This window comes from Tubulanus polymorphus, chromosome 5 (genome assembly GCF_964204645.1).
Source record: "Tubulanus polymorphus chromosome 5, tnTubPoly1.2, whole genome shotgun sequence".
In the NCBI taxonomy this organism is placed as follows: domain Eukaryota; kingdom Metazoa; phylum Nemertea; class Palaeonemertea; order Tubulaniformes; family Tubulanidae; genus Tubulanus; species Tubulanus polymorphus.
In genome coordinates this window covers 9,975,359-10,000,686 of record NC_134029.1, presented here as the reverse complement: position 1 = coordinate 10,000,686, position 25,328 = coordinate 9,975,359, and the positions used below count along the sequence as shown (strand labels likewise).

At 38.2% G+C, this 25,328-nt stretch overlaps 4 protein-coding genes across 7 annotated transcripts in view; 2 read left to right on the top strand and 2 right to left on the bottom strand.

Moving 5' to 3' along the window:
• LOC141906219 (glutamate receptor 2-like) overlaps positions 1-2,195 on the top strand; it is a 54,210-nt gene extending 52,015 nt beyond the window's left edge. The window contains exon 16 of the mRNA XM_074795461.1: positions 1,125-2,195. Coding sequence (XP_074651562.1) covers positions 1,125-1,271 — 147 coding nt within the window. The 3' untranslated portion in view covers positions 1,272-2,195. The remainder of the gene's footprint in view (positions 1-1,124) is intronic.
• A 1,777-nt stretch (positions 2,196-3,972) lies between these two features.
• On the bottom strand, positions 3,973-15,802 carry LOC141905007 (inhibitor of growth protein 1-like). 3 transcript variants are annotated; one of them, XM_074793696.1, is made up of 8 exons: positions 15,751-15,802; positions 14,253-14,480; positions 10,942-11,145; positions 10,257-10,283; positions 9,785-9,969; positions 8,897-8,992; positions 5,943-6,080; positions 3,973-4,677 (listed from the first exon to the last, which is right to left on the bottom strand). In XM_074793696.1, exons 2-8 carry the CDS (start codon positions 14,395-14,397, stop codon positions 4,483-4,485), a joined length of 990 nt encoding a protein of 329 aa, XP_074649797.1. In that variant the 5' UTR covers positions 14,398-14,480; positions 15,751-15,802; the 3' UTR covers positions 3,973-4,482. The 3 variants fall into 3 exon arrangements, with proteins under 3 accessions (XP_074649797.1, XP_074649796.1, XP_074649798.1); XM_074793695.1 differs by lacking the exon at positions 15,751-15,802 and having other exon boundaries at positions 14,253-14,519; XM_074793697.1 differs by lacking the exons at positions 8,897-8,992; positions 15,751-15,802 and having other exon boundaries at positions 14,253-14,519.
• The window catches only part of LOC141905008 (uncharacterized), a 90,197-nt gene continuing 79,661 nt past the window's right edge, over positions 14,793-25,328 (top strand). The window contains exon 1 of one of the 2 annotated variants that reach the window (XM_074793699.1): positions 14,793-14,965. Coding sequence is in view for 1 of the 2 variants with exons in the window: in XM_074793700.1 (XP_074649801.1) it covers positions 14,964-14,965 (2 nt within the window). In the remaining variant the exon portion in view is untranslated. The remainder of the gene's footprint in view (positions 14,966-25,328) is intronic. The other variant, XM_074793700.1, reaches the window with a different exon arrangement.
• Positions 16,958-18,114, bottom strand: LOC141905225 (uncharacterized). The gene is made up of 6 exons (XM_074794039.1): positions 18,070-18,114; positions 17,939-17,960; positions 17,535-17,654; positions 17,328-17,438; positions 17,186-17,245; positions 16,958-17,092 (listed from the first exon to the last, which is right to left on the bottom strand). The coding sequence occupies exons 1-6, from the start codon at positions 18,112-18,114 to the stop codon at positions 17,001-17,003; spliced, it is 450 nt and encodes a 149-aa protein (XP_074650140.1). The 3' UTR covers positions 16,958-17,000.

Sequence of the window (25,328 nt, the reverse complement as noted above, 5' to 3'; positions counted from 1 at the left end):
CGTAACACTAAGCCTGATTTCTTTCTTCCTCCCGTTGTCATTTTCTGTCTTGAAATCCTGTAGATGATTAGAACGTTGTTGGTCAGCATGCAAAGCACCTAGATACCTGCGTATTAGTTGAAATATATGCTATTGCGTATATTGTGATCCCCATCCACAGGGGAGACTAGACCCTGACGGGAGCGGTTAAAACAACAACGCCAGTTGCCCTTGATGCGCAATCTCCTGTTCATAAGATCAAACGTTTTTGTTTAGTTATGCATGTTTCAAACCACGTCCAATGAATCCAAACATTTTACAAAATTGATATCAAATTTCATATTTTATTTGTAAGACAAGATAATAGATATAAATATTTTCAAGACTGGAATCTTGTCGCAGAGCGTGAAAAAGAACACCGAATTTCAAAACTCGGCAATGAATTAAACAATCGAAGGATCTGTTCAAAAGTCCTTCTATAGCGATAAAATCGATAACGGCCGACGAGTCAAGCAAGAAAGGAAGGAAGCGCTGATCTTAGACTGATTAAATGTGATGGGCAGAATTTAACATGTTGTTTTTTTCTTCAAATTGTTGGAATTGCAGATGTTCAGTAAATGGCACTGTGTTCTGGATTTATGGGACAAGGTAGAATTATGATTACTAACTGTTTGTGTATAGACATTTCTCGTATAACCTCATCATTATACATATATAATTTTCGTTCCATTCGCGTGAGACCCTTTTCTTGCATTTAAGTTCGATGAAGTGCAAAACATTCAAATTCAGTGCTGAATAACGAGAGAACATATGCATATATATTTCGTATTTTGGCATCTTGTTGTGTATACGTAATGCTACGACCGAGATTGTCTCTGTGAGCAATGTATGCTGCTTCGTCCAATCTTGCTTGGCTTGCATCAATCATAACTCGCTCTGCCTCATTTTTAAAAACTTCTTTCTTCCTCCGACCCCAAAATAAATAAGCGGAACGCCATTATTCAACTAACGTGTCGTTTCATACATAAGCGAATGGCTTAAACGAAGAATACATAGATCCCACTAACAGATTAATTTTAGAGCCTCTGCGTATATTTGGCAATTGATAATTTCTTGTAAAAATCATCTTTATCTTCTCGTTACAGTTGAGCCTGGGGCAGGCGCTACGCTTCAAAGCGGAAATGACGATACGAGGCAGTCCGGCCGAACAGCCTATCCTTTTAAAACAGAACGGATTGCAGAGAATACCATCTGTACCAGTCAGTCGGCCCGGTACTGTCAGTTTAGTTTGATTCCCCTTGTCTGCACATGCCGACTCAAAGCAGTATAAAAGATACCCTCCATCAGAAGAAGAGAGGGTTTATCGGTATCAGAGCGATATGGAGTCCGAACATTATGTCATTCTAAGTTGAAGCCAATACCTGTAGAAGTATCTCGCGGATACATATAAATGAACCTATCACGTAATTCAACAGCTGAATATTCACGCGTTTTGTACTATGTCTATCACCGCAAAGATATGAAGAAATCCACACTAATATGCACACTTTTATTTTATTTTCTGTAACTCAATGGATCTCAAGGACTATTAAATCTGGACGTTTTAGGTGAATTCAAAGTCCAACAAATGGCCCGATTTAAGTGACAAACAGATTATGATAGGCCTACGGTTAGCTATACTCGACGTCTGGCGCGAACGTGGCATAAGGGAGGATGCTGTTTCGCAGGCTTAACTGTAGTTCAACGTTTTATGTCAAATTAAAATTCGCCCAGAACTATAGTTTGACCATATAGGCTATACACAACGCGGCCATAGCGAATCAGAAGATATATGCATGTACAGTCAAGTCCACTTAATCCCATTCTACAGCGATCGCCACCTCGTAAATGGTGGATGGCACCTCGTACATTTATCATCGATCTTATCAATACGGATTGACTGAACATACGACGTGTTGATGCTGTATGGAACGAAATGCTTTACATGAATGTGATTTAATGTGATCATTCTTTCAAAAAGATTTTGACGGGTCTTATATAAAATATCAGAATAAAAAAGTCGGGTACGAATTAAAGTGGACTCGACTGAAAATGAATTGTGATTTAGGCTTTACGACGGTCAACAGAACAACAAAACACGAAGTCGGTAACATTTATTTAGTTGTTAGTAGTACACGCTAGTAGTCTACTATAAACCAATCCTGGGTGAAATAATGATTTTTATCTGCACTGTAGTTTTAATGTATATTTTATTTTATCGTTAAGCGAATGATTATAATTATAATCACCTAATGAGTGTGTAAAGTTCTTTAAATATCTACGCTATCTTCTATAAATAAAAGCTATTTTCTATAATCCAAACAATTTTTATTTGTTGAATTTCGTTCTCACATAGAATAAAACCTTGATTAATTGCAGTGGGCCGACCCGTGACAATTTGTTTAAAGCAAACCGACTGGGTGTAGTGAACAATATACTTGCTGAGACCAGGCATTTTTATGAGCTTTGCGTGGATTTAGATTACTGGTTGGGATGGCCGAGTACATACCCGGGTAGCAAGTTCCCATGAATGCTCCTAAATATCGGTGTATCAAAATTAATGGCTCATTGAACAAGAACAAAAGCTGTTACGATAAAAGTAAATATTTTGATAATTCAAGTATTTTCTATGAATGGGGGGAAACTGAAAAAAATCGCTAAATTGAAATGTCAGTTGAGTTGGCTTTATTCAGTTTATTGGTGGAAGATTTTCGGAAGCGATTTTGAACGAATTGTGATACTTTGAGATTTTCCGAGTCTATTTCCTCAAACGTCACTATCGTCCCGGGGTTCCGCGCCGCTAACAGGTGACCTTACTCGGCATGTCCGGGTATGATACACAGGCACAAAATCGGTGCTCATAAAAACGATCGCATAATCAGGCGTGGATCCATTCCTAGATTTTTTTCAAGTTCATAAAAAATCTCTAATGATAGGGGCCTATGTGTACGCATTTGTCTTTAGTACATTCCTTCAAGAAAACGATTAAAAATGTTTTTGGTAGCTTTGGATCCGCAGGTGTGCTCATAAAAACGCCGCAGTTTGTCAACTGTAGTTACTCAAACCGACACATTTGTTTTGTGGAACATACATCTGGATGTATATACATGAGCATGAAGTAATCTCACTAGTAAACGTTCTATTGACTATCTGTGTGTAAAATCCATCAACATCATTCACGCAGGGCCCAGCTGAGATGGGCAGTCAACGGCTCCCACATGTCTAACGACCGCATCCAGAAATGGCTCCTCTACGGAGAACTTTTCTAAGGCAAATGCGCAGTCGGAGGTCTTCGAGGACAGTCTGAAGGTCTCCTTGAAAGACTTGAAGTGATGAGATATCTAGCCTTTTAAGTGAGTTTGTATTGTATCCAACGCATCGTGAGGAATTTGTCGATATCCCGCATAAATTTTCCATAGCGGCTTTCTACTGTGATGCAACGTTCAAAAGTCATCTCTCCCCGGAGAGAAGTATCTTCTGAGCAGCTACTGGAGCCATCTAGTAGGCTAGGTACCTTCTAAACTGTTGGGTGGAGAAAGGCAATGAGAAGTGTATTCTTGCCCAGAGACACTACGGTAATGAACGGGGCATCATGACCTTGCTTCACAGACTCGAACTACCACTCGTCCAACCTGCTCTACAATTTGATGCTCATGATTCCAGAACTCCTCTCACATGTGAAACCTCAACGAAAAACTTGGTATAGCCAACAACCGGCTAATCCGGATTCTAATCAACGAAGTTATTATGTATTGTATGGATTTGTAAATCAACCAATTAAACAATCAATCAATCTATTGATTTGAATTCACTGTGAATTGAGGTGATAAGTGGGCAACTCCTTGACGAATTAAAAGAGGATCAATTGGACAGGAACACTGATACACAAAGTATTTTCTTATAATACCATTTTATTAACAAATTTACAAATATTAACCAATCTTTTGATGTACATTACAAAAAATTATGATGTCAGATATTATCATGATATGCACATTTTACCATCAACATAGTAACAAGTGTATTAACTTGTCTTGAAAGATTTATGCATACAACATGCAAAATTCTGCAAATTCAATGCCGAGGTATAGATTCATCGATGATAAATGCCAGAAAGGTCAAGTCGAAGGAACACAGCCCTACTCAACCACAGCATTCACATAATTGAAATTCTGAATGCCAACAAGTTTAAAAATCAGCATCGCTTTGAATAAGATAACCTGAATATTTCTTTTCAATGATGAGCATATCGCAAATGACCTGGGATAATCCACATGAACCCGCATTGCTAAGATTTTAAGTCCAGTATAAGCCCATCATTTTATACTAATAGTCTATCCAACAATGTAAGACATGCCTTGAAGATACAAAACAACTTTTGAACTTAATGTTAACGGCAGTAGGCCTACAACCAAGGTCCTGGAAGTCGAGGTTTGTTTCCAAATCTTACGAACGAAGCGAATGCTATTTCTTGTTATTATCGCGATTCTGTTCAAGCGCTAGTTTAATGTCTTTTCTCATGACGTTACTCTTATCACCACGACAGTTAGGACAGTACCATTTACCCTTAGGCTTATTCACGAGTGCCACGCAGAGGAAATGAAACCATTCGATTTCGCAGTTATCGTTGTCGCAGCCGATCATTTCACCAAACGATACCTGCAAAATAAACACCTTCATACAGTCTTAGATTCCCCATTTGATGTACCAGGCAATTTGGTAAACCTACTCAAATTTAGATGCATTTAGAAGAACTTCCTATTTTTCTGTTAAGATTTATATAGAATCACATCAACCGGTATAGGATCATTCATTTATTACGTATGCATAAAATTTGAATTTTTCAACCCCCTCCCCCTCTGTACGCAAAATCAGCAATTTTTTCATATACATTAAGCATTACAGTACGCATGCACTGACCCCTCACCTCCCCTCCCCTAATGCGTACGTAATAAATGAATGACCCCTACAGGCATTTACAGGGACAATGCACAAATAAACTCAAGCGCATTAAACTCCACCATACTTGATGTAATTGGGACTGTGATTTACATTTACTGTAAATAATTTAATTGGGACGTTTACTTAATGTGTCATCGAGTAGACCAGAGGTATTGTTACGAGCAGTCGATTATGCTAATCCGATTGGCCATTTGTTTTTGTCTTTTTGAAGAAAGATTTGATTATCAAATTTGTCGAATGGTTACATTTACAAACTTGATTGAGTAAATAGATTAGCCTAATCTAAATCGCGTATGGAGCGATTCGATCGATATTTTACACCATATGGTTGCCTACTACAGAAATGAGAATCTATGGATTTTGTTCCACGTTTGTCGGCTACGTTTTACTTCTAGAATAAAACTGGTAGAAAACTTAATACTAGAATTACTTTTGACAAAAGAAATGTGGAACTTGGTATTGCAGGCTGCACATTTACCCCCCCGTACTCTATAACAATCTCAATAAACTGAGAAATCCTAATCGATTTTACTTGCCTGTAAAAATGCCCCAGATGTCAAAACCTGGGGCGCCCCAGATCCTGGATTAGGACTTTCAATCCAAATTGTTTGTAATTAAAAATTTTCTAAGGTCGCAAGCACCATTTGACCACAAGCCACAGTCACTGGCATATGCATGAGGCAACTCCCACGCATTAGTTCGCATTGCATTTTGGAAATGTCGTACCTAGGGCCATTAGCTAATAAGGCAACTTTTAGAATTTCAACTCTGTTCCTAAGTAATCAGGTCAACTTCAAGGTTATCTCGCTAAAACGTTTTCAATACCTAGTTCTGCTGCTATGTGGCACACTGGGCACATTCTTTGCACTGCAAAAGTCACACCTTACGATGATCTCTAGGGTGAGATCGAAACATGTCTTTTAATGTATTTTTGATTTAATTCAATCTTCTACAAAACTCACCTGTTGACAAATGCAGTATAGGGGTTCATCTGGATCAATTGGAAGATCAATCGTTGGTGACTTATCACCACCTGTATTCTTGTTATTTGTATTCTTTGCCTTCCGTTTCTTCTTTTTCTTTGGTTTTTCTTTCTCTTCCTATGGAGTTAACAAAGATATTCCACCATCATTGCACCACAATAACATTTGAAAATGATACTTGACCAGATTGATTGCCTTTGGAATTATGGAACAGTGTGTACACTGTAAAATTATGCTACATAACATGTACCGGTAATGTTCATTACTGACAATGCCAAGAAACAATTGAAGCATCATACAACTTCATAAATAATCACGTGACGTGTAACATAACGTTTACCCCACCATATACAGCTGTCCCTGGTACAATCTAATTGAATTTTGATTAGGTTATTAACTGAGAAAACTGTTTGGAACTAACCTCCCAGGGGCTGATCCAGGGTCCAATTTTGAATGCCTTGCCCTGAAAAAAAGGCACTTAAGGCCCATCTTGTGTAGATAGTGTAGATTGAAAATAAAGGATTTTTCCTCTCGTGTAGATGGCCCTTTAAAAGAGGCACATTAGGAATCAACTCCAATGCACAGTTGAAGTCATTTTCAACCATTTTTGTTTTTTTTGTAAGAGACCGGACTACAGCGATGCCATTTACATTTTACTTTTTTCGTCTTATGTGCCTATTTCCACATGCCTGTAGCCAGGATTTTAGCAGGAAACACACAAAATTTCAGAAAGAGTTAAAATCAGATGTCCTTAATTTGCCCATTTCCAGATTAAAGATTCTATTTTTCCTTTTTTTGAAGGCAAATTTCCTTATTCCAATTTGAGAATCTACCTACTGGGGCATAATTTTTGAAGCGGCAAGGCAAATGGAAATTTCTAAGGGTCCTTGAAATATTTATACTTGATATTCTTCGATTCTGATGCCTTTAATTTTCAACATGTTTTTTCAGTACACGCAATGCCCTTTTGTCACTTTCAGGCTGCCCTCCCTTTCTGGAAAATACTCATCCCGTACGATTGAAAATTCGAAACATGATTCAGGATCCAAAGAAAACAATTATTAGATGCACACCTTCAAGGCAATTTTGCGTTTGAAAAGTAGAATTTTTGCTGCTATTCCAAGAAGGGCATTTCAGATTTTTGAGTGCTTCATGTGAGGCATATGAGGTACCCTAAATCCACCGCTGCCTTCGAGGAAAATGTGATTTTTTAAAAATTGGCGGAATTGACAAAATAAAATGGGCCTATAGTAGCAGTTAGAGAATGGCAATGCAACTTCATTATTCGACAGGAACAAAGACATACAAATTTAACAGATAAAGGCATGCAGCAGACATCTCTACATCCCGAAACACTGTATATTTAATAGATTGAATAATGAAATCTTGAGCTTGGGCTGTTAGCCCTAAAAGATACTAGTACTTTTCGATATCCAATCAGGAGTCATCCATTAATTATGAACTTACATGGAATGTTATTTTACACCCATGGACAAGCGTCCCTTAGCATCCTTATAAACACGGAAGTGATTTATTCAAGACTTCATAACAAATGATGATCCCTAGCAAAAAAAACCTTTCAAAATTAAACAAAAGTGTTAGTTTGTTAACAATATTATTAAATCCTTGTGCAAACTTTTTTCAAAATAGGCCTACATGTAACTAAGAAATTTTAGGAACATTTTGTCAGTTCACTATAGTTTAAGGGGATAATGGTATACAATAGAAGTTTTAGCTTAAGGCAGCCATGAAAATTCTACACCCGAAGGAGTTAACACATTCGATGTGCTGTCGTACTATGTTTAGGTTCCAGGTGGGGTACTTGTCTCATCAACAAATCTCCGAACAAAACATGCAAAAACTGTGCCATTTTGAAATTTAGCTAACCAATATTTCCAGAATTCAACCCCCAAGGAATGATGACTAAGGTTGCATGAAACCTGAGCAAGTTTCAGGATGCTGGTGTCTCAATTAGAAGCTATTGAGTCCGTTATGAATTTCTCATCGAGACTACAGTATCTACGGGACCAACCGAAAAATGAGATGCTTTTCAGGTGGTACATAGTTCTATAGCTGTGCATTTCTAAATACTTTAGAGCCGACACAAAATTAAGGTAAAAGGGTTAAAACTCCTAAGGGCACACCAAAAGATCCTGTTTTCCCGGACGGGACAATCACCAAAATGGGTAGGTAGGTAGAGATTTTTTTTTTACAGAAAAAAAATCTGACAGTGGGATGGTTGCCGTAAATTATCTTTTACATGACCAAATTTCCAGTTAAAAATATGATTAGCAGCTAGAAAAATGAATGGAAGTTGAGGTTTTTGTACAATAAACTAAAAAAAAAAACAACAACTATATTTTGAACATATTTCACACTTGGAGACTGTTTATGAAAAGAAAAACATGGAAATCTTGAATGCTTATATTTTATACGGAATTCCTGGAACTTTACAATTCAATGTCTGATAAGCAAAGTTGTCTGAGCACAGTTGTACCATTTCCAGAATCAAATTGTTAAATCCGATGTAATGTTTTTATGATGACAGTGCCAACATCACGATTTGATATGAAAGAAAAAAATATTTCATTTACAAGAATGAAGAGCTTTGTAGTTGGTCGGCTATTTTTGAAAGAAGTTATTTCATCTGAAGTTTTGAAATAGGGTCGGTGGGCAATTTTACTATATTTTGAAAATAATCATTTGAAATGATGCAATATCGGGTCAGTTGGGCCCGGGAAACAAGATTTTCTTTTGGTGTGGCCTAAAGATTCCTTGAACTGATTTTAGTATTCCAGGAAACTCGTAGAAATATTAGTTTACCGGTAAGAAAAGACCGAAAACCAGGTTAAGAGAAAATCCTACAAGAAAAAACTGCAACACACAAGAACTGAACCAACAATGGAATGAATATTCTTAACAAGGTTTGTAACCTGATCGGAGAGTGTTTTTGGGCGATGCAACCACAGCTGGCTACGTCGCTTGCGTCGCCGTGGCAACAGAAGTATTGAATCTTCAGGTTCTGTGTCCTAAAATACAATGCAAAGCAACCAAATATGTTACAGCAACAAGGAACAAAGCCATGCGAAGCAAAACCTACTGACATTCTGCAAAAAAATGCTTTACCCTCTAACAAGCCAGTATTTTTCAGCCTGTGACTGATTTTGAACCATGCAAGGGGAAACCTACATTCCCCTTAGAAGAACCTGGATTTGCCTTTGCTACCTCCGCCATTAAGGACTAAAGAGCTTCAATATGTTACAGCCAAATTGCACTAACCCTCACTGCATGTACACCACTATGTGCTACATAACTGCCCTAATTTAATCTACCCAACTGTGTACCCTTAAAGGTTTAATTGTTAGATAGTTAAAATCTCAATTAAAAGATGACAGCACCTTTCAAACCTTGTGAAACTCAAGAGCTTCAATATGTTACTGCCAAATTGCACTAACCCTCACTGCATGTACACCGCTATGTGCTACATAACTGCCCTAATTTAATCTACCCAACTGTGTACCCTTAAAGGTTTAATTGTTAGATAGTTAAAATCTCTATTAAAAGATGACAGCACCTTTCAAACCTTGTGAAACCGTAGTAACAAACAATACTTCACGGAAGATGCAACAGCGGTACACCTCCTAATCAATCATTTCAGAATACACTCCTCTATTAGGCTACTAGGTAGGCGAACCATTTAAACCTGATCAATTTAATCCTAATTTCGATGTACCTAATTCTGACATTTTCAATGCTGATGCACTAAAAAATGGTATAACATAAGATTTGGTACGAAGCCCAACTGAAAGTGAAATATTTACCTTTTGATCTTCCTCTTTTGACACACTGTCATGATGTGTTCGTTGGCGGCGATGTCGTTTATGGCCGGGCATTATTTTCTCCGGAACTTCCTTCTCCTCGACTATTTTTGGCGGTTTGACAACAACGACAGGAGATTCAACTTTTTCTTTTTCGACGACAGGTTTAATGACAATCGGGGAATCTACTATTTAAAAAGGAAAGCCATTTTAAGTAAGTCAAACTCTAGACTACGGTGTCCAGTGGCAGTACTAGAGCTATGGGCGACTACAACGAACATCAGTTCTGCTTTTATAGAGCAGTTTTTACCGAAATTTGGGGTTTGGTGTTAACTAGATTGCTAATGTGAATGAGATATGCAAACAATATAAAACATTATCAATTCTATGCAGGAATACTTTAATTGCTTTTACTGGAAAATTCCATCTTTTCTAAAGTATGTTTCATGTTAAATTCTTTAAATAATGTAAATACCTTTAGTCTCGACCTTAGCAGTAAAACCTACAAAAGGATGAATTCTCATAATTAAGGCGAATATGTTAATACAGGGCAGCTCAGAATCCGACAATATTAATCATGAATATGCTTCAACAATCTTACAAAGGAGCCCATCATGCAGTTTTTGCAGGCCCGTGTAGGAGGGGGGAACCTCTTCCCCACTCATTGAGGAAGTCCTGCCCAGATACCGACCTCAAGAAAATTTGAGCATCGATTTCAAAACATTCACTTGACATTCATTGCTAACACTTTCTCATTCGTTCTACTTCAAAACATGCACATGCTTCCAAACTTAGATGATATTTGAGGCCAAAATGTAGGGAAAAGAAGCTAAATTTTCACCCCAAATATGCTAGAAGTTGTGAAATTGCTTCTCTTTGCATCTCATATTAAAAATTAAAAAATGTTCTGCGCGAGTACTCCCAGGACCCGACATTATCCTGGTACCTTACAAAAAGTTCCACGAAAGTCGAACCCCCTCAAAGACATGACTGGCTACGGGCATGCTTTGCTTGGCACCAAGGAAAATTCATCAATAGCGTATACTATGGATTTAGGTCAGGATAGTGATTATGGGCTCAGAAACATTCAAAGACCAAGACTTAAAGATTTCAAGGCCTTGAATAGACCCCATATAAACACATTATTGAGAAGCACTTACCAAGATTTTCAAGGTCTTGATCTAACTGCCTCGATCTATTTTCAATGTGTTCAATTATTTCAGCAACAATTTGTAGTTTTTCATCACCTAGTTCTTGACATTTGATTAAAGCTCGTTGTACTTGTAGCACAGCACGTTTTTTCATCGAACCCTCAGTTTCCTTCAGATAGTTCTCACGGTAATAATCAATATCTTTCAACAGATCTGGAACATAAAGCTTCACATTGAATAACATTATCTAGGCCTAAAGCCAGACAATCAGGTTTCATAACATGTGTTGATTAAAATTCCGATCTAATAAAATCAAAAATAGCAAATTTTCACACGAGAAGTAACAAATAGCGATTCATAGAAAAGTAGGGAATTTATCTGGCGTTCTGAGAAAAGAGCAGTAAAACCAATAAAATCAAAATTAGCGATTTTTACAATAATAACCAATTTTTTTGAGAGACGGAAAGTCAAGAAAAAAGACAATTTTTAGAAAATAGCAAATTTTCCTGACATACAACTTTTAAACCGGCAATTTCAGCATGTGCTCTCTGTTATTGTTTATGTAAGCCGGTGCGTGTTTCTGATGTCATCTCTGACAAATGGTCGCGGCTTCCAGTCATTTCACTAGACATTTCATGCGATATTTTATCGTTTTGGGAGTGATTTGAATTAATAAACCCTTACCATCGTATACAGTTGCTACCGTTGTATATGACATGATAATGGTAAATGAGTAGCGCTGTAGGTCTTTGAATACGGTGAACAAAAGATCTCTTTTTTATCGATTTTACGTAGGTTTCGCATACTAGCGCGCACACGTGCTTGTGTTGATTGTCATAGATAACATCATAAATAGCACCAATGCGGGTTGTATGTGAACTATACGCACAAAGTGAAGGATAAATAAATTACTAATTCACGGCTAATTGGTGATACTTTTTTGAGTCAGATCTCAGGTCGTTTTATAATACTTAAGTTTCTTCTGGTTAAGAAATCGTGGAAACTTCAATTTTGACAGCATTTGCCCTTTAAAATTGTTAAAACTTTTGGGTAGAATAGACCCAGTGGTAAAATGCTGCACTTGCAAACACTAGGCCTACAACACGCAGCAGTTGGTGGGTTCAAGCCCGAATTAACGTCATCTTGTAGGAAGTGAATATTTTGGAGTATTCTTGGTTTGGACTTCGATAGGGTTTGGGTCTGGAGGGTTAGGATTACGGTCCCTAGAGAAGGGGTTAGGGGTTTTGTGTGGTACACCGGGTCTAGGGTGGCAGGGGTTTGTGCCGAGGCTGGGTGAAGTGATGACATCAATCAGGTCCGAATGCCTCTGCCGAGCGCGGGAGGATGCTACCCAGTTTACGCTCTAGCTTACTTATTCCTACGTACTCTAATGCTTGACCTTGATTATTATACCAAATCAAGTTTTATCTGTAGAAGTAGTTGGGAGTACGCCCTGATAAGGCACCTGGCAACGGGGAGGGGATTTTTAGTCAAAGTGCAGGCCAATCATACGCTGGAATTGATCAGCGGTTTTTGCCTGGATCGTCTGTTCATCCAGTTGATTCCAGTGGAGGACGGATTTGACGAAGATTGAGTTTCGGTATTGAGCTATGTTTGGCCTCGGGACAACGAAGGGTTTGCCGTTGTTTGACGTTTAACTTTGAACAACGTTGTCCGTGTTTAAGTCTTTGTAGGTTTTAGCTCATATGGCCCTTTTTCAGGGATGAAAACGGCCCATATTGAAAAAGTTGGAAAATATTTTTTTTAAAAAAGAATTTTTTTGGGGAACAAAAATCAGTAACTTTTAGCTAAAAAACTTATTTCCTTTTGGTAAAAATGTTAATAGTTTGGGCCTGAATTAGAGCCGCTTTTTGAATGAGATGCCATATTGGTTTCTCCGATTTTGGTAAAGCGATTGAGGTGATTTACACTGTTCCCAGGAATAAAGAAAATGTTAGAAAAGGTCGGAAATCCGTCTATGGACGGAAGATTTTCATCCCTGCTTTTTCCTGATTTTGGAGCCTGCAGAAATTGATCAGGGGGCATAGCCGGGACCAACCCATTTGTCACTTTGTACAAAAAGCTCAGTCGGAGATTCGTCCGTCTGGTTGGTAGGCTTGTAGTCAGTAACCTGTCTGTGGTTTAGTTTCACGATCGGATATTTTCACAAACCACAGTCAGGAATGGGAAGGTCATTTTTGTATGAAATCTTCGTCAGCCAATTTGACTGACGAGTAATTTGCCTGGCATTTCATTGTCTCTTAAGATATCTGTCTAATTTTTGTTGTAATCGACGCACAACAGATTCGTAGTTTGTCTGATACCTATAACACCTCACCTGACGATCTTAATCCATGTGCAAATCGGCCGTAAAGTGAGAGTAAATTTCCGTCCAGTCAACAGCTGCCATTTTGAAAATTACTGGAGGTGCTGGCACCTGTGGACTGAGGCCAGGACAACAGCACAAACTAACGAAGCGAAACGACGAAATTAAAAAAAATTAAGAAATCAACACTTATTCCCATTTTTCTTTTACCAGAAATTTACTATTTCATTATTTGTTATGGAAAACACGAAGATTTGAAATAAAAGTTGGAAAACCATCAAAAATGAAAATTGTCGTTTCGTCTTGGAAGTTTTATATAAATCCTTGTAGGTCCCCTTGTCTTATCATGCCACATATGCAATACAGAGAAATGGCGGCCAATGGCGAAATTTGTGGAGAAATTAATTAATTTCTCAAAATAATGTTGATTAATCACTCGAAACATACATAAAATTGGATTATTTCGAAAGGTACCTGTGTTAGTTTGTGAATTAAGCCATTAATTGTGGACTGAAGTGAATAGAAAGTATATTTTTGAAGTGTTACTTTTTTCAACCGCGTTTTGGTCCTTGTCATCCCTAACGTTGGTATAAGCCCATCCGATTATAAAAAGCTTACCACCAACGATTAGGTAACTAACTAGTAGGCTTGGTAACTCAAGCGGTTTTGGTCAGCGGTCTGGTACGGATCCCTGAATACAGTACTATATTCGACAACAGATTGGACGAGTGAAATATATGCAGTCCTCTTACTCTGCATAGGACACTTCCGTAAGTTATGGCGAAGGAACCCTAATGTACAGTTAGCTCTTTTAGCGATAGGCCTACTTGATATGTGGAGGTTCCACTTGAGGTCCTCTCTCTGAGATTGTAATTCCGAGGTAGGCCTATGGGCGTGACTTCGTCTTTACTCGACGGAGCAAGTCAGTAGAAATATGTCAATTTGTTTCGAATTGATAGGATAGGGTTTTATTCAGTTTCTTTCACCTCCTCACCGTTAAATTGAAGATCGAGCTCTCGCAGTTGAGTCATGTTGCGCTGCAAATCATCGGGAAGCGACTCTAAACAGTCGAGATAATGTTCCAGATACGTTGCCGAACACAACGCTTCGACTGCCGCTTGGTTCAACAGATTTGCCATCGCGTTCTACTATCTCTCCGTTTCCTCCGCAGCAAGAAATTTTTTGTTGATTCTAAACAGCTTTCTGTAGTTAACAACAAGGCCTAACAACAACAAGATATTTTTCAATATTTTCAATTCATTCATTTCCTGGTTAATTTATGAAGACACCGCGATAGAAGCGCTTAGGACTATAGACGCCGTATATAGCATTTTATCAGCGTTTGAGAAGCAAGTTTTTGATGACAACCCCATAGAAATATACAGCCATCATATTCAGCTTTGCAGTAGTGCAAGCAATGAATATAAACCGGTTACGATATATATTTGATTGTGATTATTCGTTTAAAATATAGGAATATATTGAATTGAATTATGCTTGTGGAGGCGTCAAAACCTTACGCTGACTGATTACAATCAAATTCAAATTCTGTTGATTTTGTGCGGAGACCTAGGCCTATCAACAGAGCCGACCAAATGATCAGCGTGTGAAAGGGTATCCAGATAAACGTAGCGCCAAACGTAGTGATCGTCGTAGTGGTGATTGTGGTCATTTGAAATACACGGTACAAATAGGAGGCCTAACTATGTAAGTAAAAAACAATCGAATTTTTTATCTTTGTATTCAAATATACTAACAAATGAAGTGAATATGTGTAATGCACAGAAATGTTTAGTAATGTAAATCTAGGACAGTAAATTATGCACAGTTATATGGTGATTGTAAGAATGTGTAAATGATAAATATTAGAAGTAGTAGGCCTATAGGGTACAAACCCTGATAAAAAAATGATTTCTGAGGGCTCCTACTAAAAGCCGACCACAGCGCCGTCCAAGCGCCTACCAGATATGAGAAGCTCACTAAAACGGATAAAAAATTCTTAAATTTAAAGTAATAGGCCTAACTTTTATTTTTCATCTATTTGAACACGATTGATAGTTTTGATCGTTAGAACTTTAGTGTCATCAAAAACGAGTAGGGCCTACGGTAGAGCTACACATTTGCAAAGTAAATACTTATTTAACGTTTTTCATTGAATTTTTAATTACAAATATATACTTATATACAAATTTACAGTGGCCTATTTCACTATATTTCTTAGATCTGAAATTTACAACGGTTGATAGTTTGATAGTTTGAACTTTGTCATCAAAAACATAGGCCTATAGGCCAACGTAGAGCTACAATACATTTGCAAAGAAATACTTTAACATTTTTCAGTGAATTAATTAATTACAAAAATATATACAAATTTACAAGTTTACAAATGACATTAGGAACATTTCACTGTTTCTCAGATCCGAAATTTACAACGAAATTATACAAACGTTAACATGTACATCACTGATATATATATATATATGTCTATTAACCTCAATTTCCGGCTTCGAATTTTTCAATTTGCTGTTCTTTCACTTTTTACGCGCTTCTTCTGACCTGGTTTTTTGGCAATATTTCCGGTTTTAGGAATAGTCAGCAGACCATCTGTTGACGTCATTGTAGCCTATTCATTGGTTTTGTTGGCCTTATTGTGGCTTTCATAAACTTCTCAAATAGTTTGTTTTTATCGTCTTCGGTTTTTTGAGTCCAAATGACATGGCTGACAGTATTGCTTTTTAACTTTGATACAATTTCGAAGTTTCCTTGATTGTATAGCTCCATGAATTTCGATATAGGCCTATTGTAGTTTCACCATTTTATGCAATTCCCAATTTAATCCGGAATCTTTAATATCTTCCATTTGGTCGAAAGTTTTATAATGCTGTAAATTGTCTCGCAATTAATGTTGGTCCAACCGATTGAATGTACCCTTTTCTTGACTGACGGAATGAACACATAGGCTACTGCTTTAGTCGCGGTTCCAGTTTATTGAAATAAGCTATAAACTCTGGTGCTGATTCCATTATGTCTGCTTTTATTTCAATCATTTTTTGTTCGTAGTTGAATTCGTCATGCTGATGCAGCGCTCCACTTTTACCAAATATCGCATCGACTATCTTATCTTTAACTTTATTGTTGACACCAGTTTTGTGCAACAAATGTCTTTTTACATTCTCAATAAGGTGCCGGTGACATAATATTTGATTAGCGGAGGGGAATGCCTCTTTCACCGCCTTAAGTAGCGCTTTTTCTTCATCCGAACCGAAAGTCAGAGATTCACTGTAGCCGATTTCAGTTGATGTTATTGCTGAGTCAAGCTTCCCTTTGATGTGTGAGAAGAAATGCTGATAGGTTTCGGTTTCCCCGTCCCAATGTAGAAACAGAGGGCCGATAAATATATGTCCAGTATTATTTTTCGTTTTTTCGCGAGGATGAACATTTTGAACCTGCTTCAAGTTTCTTGGAAAATGCAACAAACTGTTCAATCAAACATAGTTTATTATGTACATCGCGCGTTGGCTGAGTAACACTTTTTTCAGCTATTTTTTCCATAACAGAGTCAGTTGTCCTTACATAATCAATCCCCGCCCCCTTTTTTGTATTTCATGCGTTTCACTGAACGGAGGTGCTTCGCCTAGATATTCAATGATCGCTATATTTCTAACGTGAGTATCGAACGTGGAAGGACACGCGCTTCTTGTAATCCGTTTCCGTTTTAGGGTAGAATAGAATCGACGCAAAATTAAAATGGAATCTCACCATCCGAAATAATTGCTGCGATTTTCTCAACAATAATTGACTCGTTCAATTCTGGTGGTGATGGCGGTGAAATGCCTTTAAAATAACAAAGTTTTTTATTATCATATAGCCATTCATCTATTCTCATGATAAACCGTTGTATAAAGTAGCCTAGGCCTAGACACTAACCTGTGCTGTTGCAAGGCATTGCAAAATCATTGTCGGATTCAGCAAGAAAATCTGAAATTTCTGATAAGAAAAGAACGATATCATTTGGCGTTGTTATTATATATGCTGTAGAATTAAGATGAAGAATTTATGAAACGCTTACCTTTGGTATAGTTCGGCTTGGTCTTCGTTGATGAATTGTCCTCCGAGAGGTTTTGTTCGTCTGGCGTATTGTCTTTCAATTTTTGGTCTTCATTAGGAGGTTCCAGCAGTCCTGTAAAAATGATCGAATATTGATAATAAACGTTTAAAAAAACGTAGTTTTTCCATTGATAAAAAAAATAGCAATCAGTTTGATAATATCACTTACCATTAACTGAAAGAAGGTTATCCGAGGAACAGTTATCCGATGAATTGTCCTCCGAGAGGTTTTGTTCGTCTGGCGTATTGTCTTTCAACTTTTGGTCTTCATTAGGAGGTTCCGGCAGTCCTGAAAAATGATCGAATATTGATAATAAACGTAAAAAATGTATATATTGATAATATCACAACCATTAACTGAAAGAAGGTTATCCGAGGAACAGTTACTGCAAACATTGCTTTCATCCCGAGAAACATTATGTTCAAAATCTGAAACATGCAATATATATATATATATATATATATAATGTATATATAGCCTATATATGTTCATCGGATTATTTGTTACATTTTGTAAAAATCTAAGGTATTTTGTAAAATGGAAATATAATGAATAGAGACCTAACAGCTTACCTTCGGTGTTTAGATTGTGGATCTTGGCAATTGATTCAAGATCATGTTGACTAAATCTATACCCGCTCGCGCATCACCTCTGAGTCTCTTGTCTAACGTCATCAACTTTTGAACAATATCCTCAAGCCTGCCTCCAACTTTCGCCACAAGTTACATGTGCACTCGTGATGCTTCATTGGTTTTTTCACATTTAGTGTTGTATCTTAGTAGTTCTTTGCCCAGCTCCCTTTTTTCCCTAGCAGTTTCGACCAACCTATTTAGGAGGCCTTTCTTGGATAGTTGCTCTAATAGATAATCTAAAACAAACCAATGTAAATGAAATTAAGGCAAATGGATGAAACAATTAGATTTTTAAGGATATTGGTAATCCGATATACTCACTATATAAAGAGATCGGCTGTGCTTCCTGTCCTGAAGTGTGGAGTTTGTTATCTCTGACTCAAAAATGCATTGAAAGTTATTGAAAATCATGATTGCATTGAAAATCATGATTGACTTAAGTTTCATTCAATTATAATCATGCGATAAAAACACAAGATCGAATGTAACTTACAATTTAGAAATCTCTCCGCTGGTAAAAGTGGTACAAAATAGTCCGGAATCCACGTTCGTTGGGAGTCTCCTCGGTTTCTGACTTTCGTCCACATCACCGTGATCGCGCATCCGTCGTTCGCTGTGGATTCACGTGGCCAAATATTTGAATTTAATATCGGTATGCTATTGTCAACAATACCATTCATTGCCGGATACACTGTTTTGATGACTCGCCAAATCACAGATGATAGGCCCATTACATCGACAAATATGCTCCAGGGCGAGCACAATCTAGAATAGCATCCTCCAAATCAGGCGATACCAATCGGAATTGATTATATAGATGATGATTCCTGTAGTGTTTGTAGTTAATCATCAACTCCACTGCTGTTCGTAAACGAAGTTGATTGCTCATGGATTCGTCCCCCACGAGTGCTACAGACACAGAGTTAAATAAACAGTCACCGTTCGCAGAAACATCAATTGGTTTCATGGTCTCGCTTGATAATAAACTTTCGGAGTATTCGTGTATTCGTAATGGAACCTGATGCTCCGAGTACAATAAATTCGCATCCATCAGAACTTTCTCCAAAATGACAGCGGTACTCATAGCTTTAAAGCCGCGCCAAGCAGCGGACGCTAATCTGTCAAGGCCTTGGTGATAATCAAAAACGTTTTCTGCGCATTGATTGCATCCACGGCAAACGGCACTCTATCGCATCTTCGTCATGCTCTCGAAGACAAACTGGAATTGATAAGATAGATAGTCTGTAAATATGAGTGATATATGTATAGAATGAATAATATATGAAATACATACCGTAATCAATGAAAAAACTCCTCAATGCAAAATTCTTTCAAAAACAATTACCAACCAAAATCTATAGAATCCATATTCTTTGTTAATACTATATATTGTGAGCCAAAAAATTGTCAACATAATTGATAATCAAAGAACGTTTGAAAATGGAATTTGATGATTTTGTTCTCATTCAATGAAAGGAGGATATTGCGGAATTTGAAAGGAGGATATTGCAAATTGATGATGTCGATTGAAGAAACATTTTGATTAACTAAACACAAAATTTATCGGATACGCGCATTTGTTTTCTGGCTTGTATTCCACGTGAATATCAAACTTCTGCAGACGCAGTCGCATACGCTGTAGTCGCTTCGGAGCTTTTAGAATAGATTTCTTAAAAATTGTCATTAATGGCTTATGATCTGAGTATACAGTAATATCAGCCTTCCCTAGTATATATTGTTCGAAGTGTTCTGCCGCAAATACTATCGCCAGGCATTCTTTCTCTATTTGAGCATAGTTTTGCTCCGTTTGGGATAGTGCTCGCGATCCATATGCGGTTGTGTGGCCATCTTGAAACAGCCCTGCCCCCAATCCTACCTGTGAGCTATCGCACTCAATACTGAATTTTTTAGCGCATCATAATAGGACAAGACCAGTGCCTGGGTTAACAACTCTTTCACGTTACTGAATGCCTTTTCGTGCTTATCCTGCCATTCACATATCGCATTTTTGTCGGTCAGTCGTCTTAAGAAATTTAGAAAGATATGTGATCATACCCAATAATCGCTGAAGGCTTGAACTGACTCCGGAAGCAGCATCTCCGTGATTGCGCTTATTTTTTCAGGGTCGGGCTTTAACCCTTCATCGCTTATGATGTTCCCGCAATATACAGCACTCGTTTTCTTACAGCGGAGTTTCGGTTAGTTTAATGTAATACCTCGTTCTCTACACCTGATGATTAGAGCTTCGAACGCATGATCATGAGACTCGTTTAGCTCTTCGGGGTTCTTACCCGAGCCCCACACTAAGATATCATCTGCGATTTTAGCCGTATTTTCTAAACCTTCTAACGCCATGCCTAAACGTCGCTGAAATTCCTCCGGTGCAGACGCTAAACCAAATGGCATTCGGAGCCATCAATAACGACCAGACGGTGTCCAGAACGTAGTCAATTTCGAAGATTCCTCATCGAGTTCAATATGCCAGAAACCCTCTCTCACGTCAAGAATCGAGAATAGCTTCACATCCAATCGGAAGGTTCGTCAACCTTAGTCAAAATTTCACGAGTGCACAGTTCTGATAACTTTTCTTCTAACCAATCCTTTACGGGAATCGGTACCCGACGTGGACTATTTTGTACCAGTTTCGCATCTGGAACAAGCTCTATGTGATATTTGCCTTCCATCCTACTAAGACCTTGGAATACATCCTGATATTCCTCGAGAATTTGTTCCTTACTTTTCACCGCACTGACTTTATTTACAGGTAGCGGTTTATTGAACGATATTAATTTGTGCGCTTTGCAGGTGTTACCCGATAACAATGTAATATCGACATTATCAACCACCTCGACATGTATTTTCTTTTAACTCCATTTTTCGCTTCACAATACAAACTCACGCAACCGACTGGTTTCAACGGAGCGGAGTTGTACATACGCAGGGTCGTTGTAGTAGCGCGCATAATTGGGTCTGCTGTACCCATAATTCTGCGTAAATCGGCAAGCCGCATCGTACTACAACTAGCACCTGAATCAATCTGCGCCCTAATCGACACTTTTTTTCCATCCGGGTTTTCCACACCAATAAGTACATTATACGTATTACGATTTCCGTCGAAATCTTATAAATCGACTCCTCGCTGTCATATTCGTACTTGACTTGACGTACCGGTTTCTCACGAGATTTATCAATATATTTCGCTGGAGCCCTTGTACTATGTGCTGCTTTGTTCGATTTCTGCTGACAAACAGATGCAAAATGGTTTAATTTCGAACAGTTATTACACTTTTTTCCATACGCTGGGCATTTGCCTTTCTGATGTGCTGAACCGCAATATTTACATACTGGTGGCTTACTGAAACGTTTTGGCTTACTTGAAGTAAAACGTTTGACATCCTCGCAGGCTCCTAATCTATCGACCTGCTCTGTAACAGTTTCAGACGCCTTCGCTATCTCAATTGCCTTATTTAGTGATAAGTTCCGTTCACATAACAGTTTCTTTTGTAGGCTTTTACTCGACACACCAATGACTAACCTGTCTCTGATCTGCTCATCGGTTCTATCGCCGTAGTTGCAAGTAGATGCCAACTTACGAGGTCGAATAACATACGCATCGATTGAGTCATTTCCTTGTGTGTAATTTCCAAAAACAAAACGTTCGTAGATTTCATTGCACAGGGGAACAAAATAGCTTTCCAATTCTTGAATTATTTTATCATAATCCTTTCTCTCAGTCGCTGTTAACATTTTTTCCAGTACAGTAGTACAGTACAGTTGCAAATTCAATACTGCCACGTACACACGTCTCTTCACTTCCGGTTCGGAGAGCTTCGCTTCAAACCACTTGATTCAGTGTTGTTTCAACGACTACCTACTTGCCTCGGTATTCGTAGTGATGTAAGGATATCATCTCCTCTATCTCCGCATCCTTTAACCAGCTTGAAAGTTCCCTAATAACTTCTGACACCATGTTTGTGATGTGAGAATTCCAAGTAATGACAAGCAGAGACGCCATTAAACTAACGAATACAGTTTATTGCTATATACCAAAGGTTAGATCCCATACGTTAAAGACCTATGGTTAGATTCCATACTTCATATTAACACAATACTCGTAACAAAGTTTACACACAGTTATGTCGGTTGAGTTGAACGGGTCTACAGTAGAGCAGTTAATAATGCATTGAGGAGATCCATCAACTGCACGCGACCTCGGTTATTGGTCGAGTGGTTACCAGAAAATCTGCCAGGTTTGTTGAATCTGTCATTCGGGACGGAACGAGAGTTGGATGAACGAGAGTTGATATTATATCGAATATTTCCACGGAACTGAGTGCGATTGTTGGTCGGCCTATGTTCGGTAGGTCTGGTATAATTGGTCGGATTAAGTCCAAGAAGAGGGTTCAAAACAGTTTTGAGGCCTCTCACAAAAGCAGCGACGCCAGGTCCAGAGAGGTGAATTCCATCCTCAGCAAGTAACTTACGATCCAAATGGTGTTCAATGGTATGAATCCCGTCCAATTTCTTTACAGAGGTAGAATAATCAGCACAGGTCTTATTGTAGCTTGCACAGTTTCTCGACAGAGGCAACGAGATACAGATTTTCGCATCTGGGAAGGTTTCCCTGCAGACATTAACTAGTTTCTCCGTTTCTGTAAAACAGAGGTCAGCACTCCCATTGGCTAGATCGTTATCCGCGACGTGTAAAACAATTATGTTCACTCGTTGACGACTCGACGTTACGTAGTTCGTTGCACCCCTAATAGTTTTATCAGATAGTGTCGAGATGTCGCATTTTTTGTGTCTGAACATTTTTGATGCCACAAGACCTCGGGTATGGGAATTTCCAACGATAAGAACATCAGTGACTTTGGTGGTTTTCCGAACCGGTGATATCAGGGACTGACTCTTGGTTCGGTATTTGTATTCGATTGTTGACGTCGTTTATTATTCAGAACTGGCTTGAATGGCTCAGAGCTTGACTCGGCAGATAGTTGTATTTCTATGTTGGTCAGAGATAGTCTTTCTCGCTTTTTTAAGTTCTTGTTCCGAATCTTCCCGAATCTCGGACGCTTTTATTCGACAACGAAGATCATCGATCTCTTTTACATGATCTTTTAATAACCTGTTCGCTGTCGCAAGATCCAAGAACTGTTCATCTGAAGTTTGATTGTGCTCTCAACACAACCTCCCCTTTCAGGAGAATTTCTTCTCTGAGCTGACAAATCCCGGAAGTGTATTTCTCGACTATGCGGTTCAATTCATCAGATTTCTAAGTGACAGACCTCGCACCTTTTCAGCACATAACAATTGGAGCACGAGTTGGTTGCTCTTTTGGATTTTAATTTTGCAATATGGTTATTAAGTTCGCTAATCTCTTTATTTGCAAGCTCCAACTTCAATTTTTCATTCTCGAGACTAGCATTCGTGAGTCTTTGAAGCAGCTTTGCCTCAAACTCTCTGACAGTCGACTGTAGGATAGCGTTCGACGTTATCAGGGTCTCAGTTAGGCCATCAGTGATGATATCAGTTTGGGTTCCACAGTTGGAGGTTTTTAATCCGGTGATAGGCCTACACGGAAGTAGCGATATCTCATCAGTTTGAATGGCAACACATGTTGACGATAGTTCTTCAGTCTGTACAGCGAAATCAGCACATGGCTGTACAGCAACGTTTACCGGGAATGGCTGCTGGAGAAATTCGGAATCCGATGGAATATCGGTACAGTTCATACATTGGTACTTCCTATGAGTTGTGGCAAGGTTAAACAATTGATAACCAGGTAGACCAGTGCAGCTAAAGTGCACCCAAAGTTTACATATGTTACATTCGATCATGTCTTTGGAGTCCGAGGAAGTACAGCAATGGCTACGGACAATGTGCGACGCCATATTGGTTAAGTGAGCTCCTCGGCTTCTTCGTTCGGCGTTTCGAAATCTTCGATCACACGCTTTTAGTGTCGAGAGCAATAATAAGACACAAACCACGTATGTAGCAAATATATAGCTTACGATTATATCTGTCGAGTAACAATCGTATTTCTCTATCGCGTATCAGTGATATTTTTCCTTCGCTGAGCTTTACGTGCAGTCCGTACTTTCTGCCATGACACGCCATCATAAATATCAATAAGTATGCCTGTGAATTCTTTATCTTACCTTTATTAATTTTTATCAAAATGCTCTCCGCAAATGATGAGCATGGTATAAGTGAACGTCTTTTTGCCCTTATATCACCGTTATATCCCGCTAAAAAGTTATTATGAAATGATAGACAGTCATACATAATAGCATTCAATATACTTTATATATTGTTTATTCACACTTACTCGACATTTGAACGACAGCATTATTTTTGCAACAGAAACGACCCGAAGACATATTTGGATGAAAAGGCCAAGCGCCCTAGCTGCTTGACGTTTATTATATACAAAACATAAAAATTAGAAATGTCAAAAACGCCCTAGCTGTTTTTGACGTATACAAAAAAAAACCATTACAAACTTATTAACTAATATTTAGACAATGATATTATAAACATAAAATCATAAAATTATGGCCAAAACGCCCTAGCTGTTTTGACCTAGTTATGGAGATGAATAATACAGAGTTACGTAATATAAACGAAGTCAAACGCCCTAGCTATTTGACCTAATTAATTAATGAGTGAATACGTCAAAGTGGGCTCAGAAAATGCCACCAATTCGAAAGGTGCTAAGGAAGGAAATGGTGGGTGGTAAAACGTAACCTTTCATAACAAGAGAAATCCCACAATAAGTTCAGCCAAAACGAGAAACTTGAATAGAAGAGTTATATATATTTGCGCAACGTTTCGGCTAAAGACTATTAGCCATCATCAGGCGTACTGAGTACAGGAGAATATTACAAGATATTTATACAAGACCAAAACAATAGAAGCAGAGTGAGTGATTAAAATATTGAAAGGGGAATAGATTAAAGTAATGACATAACAACTAGAAAACAATGCTAAAGTAAGCAAGGCAAACTAGGGGCAATGTAGATTAAAGTAATTAATAAACAAAGACACAAGCTAAAGAGATTAAAACGGGAGGACAAGCTAAGGGGTAATCAAATAAAACAAAGAGAAGGAACATGAAAGGCGATAATCAGTGAGTGAGTGGAAACAAGCAAACTATGATAAAGGCAAAACAATGAGGGAATTAGTATAACGGGGGTACAAGAGAAGCGAGAAATTTGGAGATCAAAATGTTGTGGGGGGAAAAACCGTTATTCAAATTAACACAATTTTCCAAGTTTTCAATAATCAGGGCCGATTCCATAATGTGTCGTTTAATCTTTTCTGAACAGGG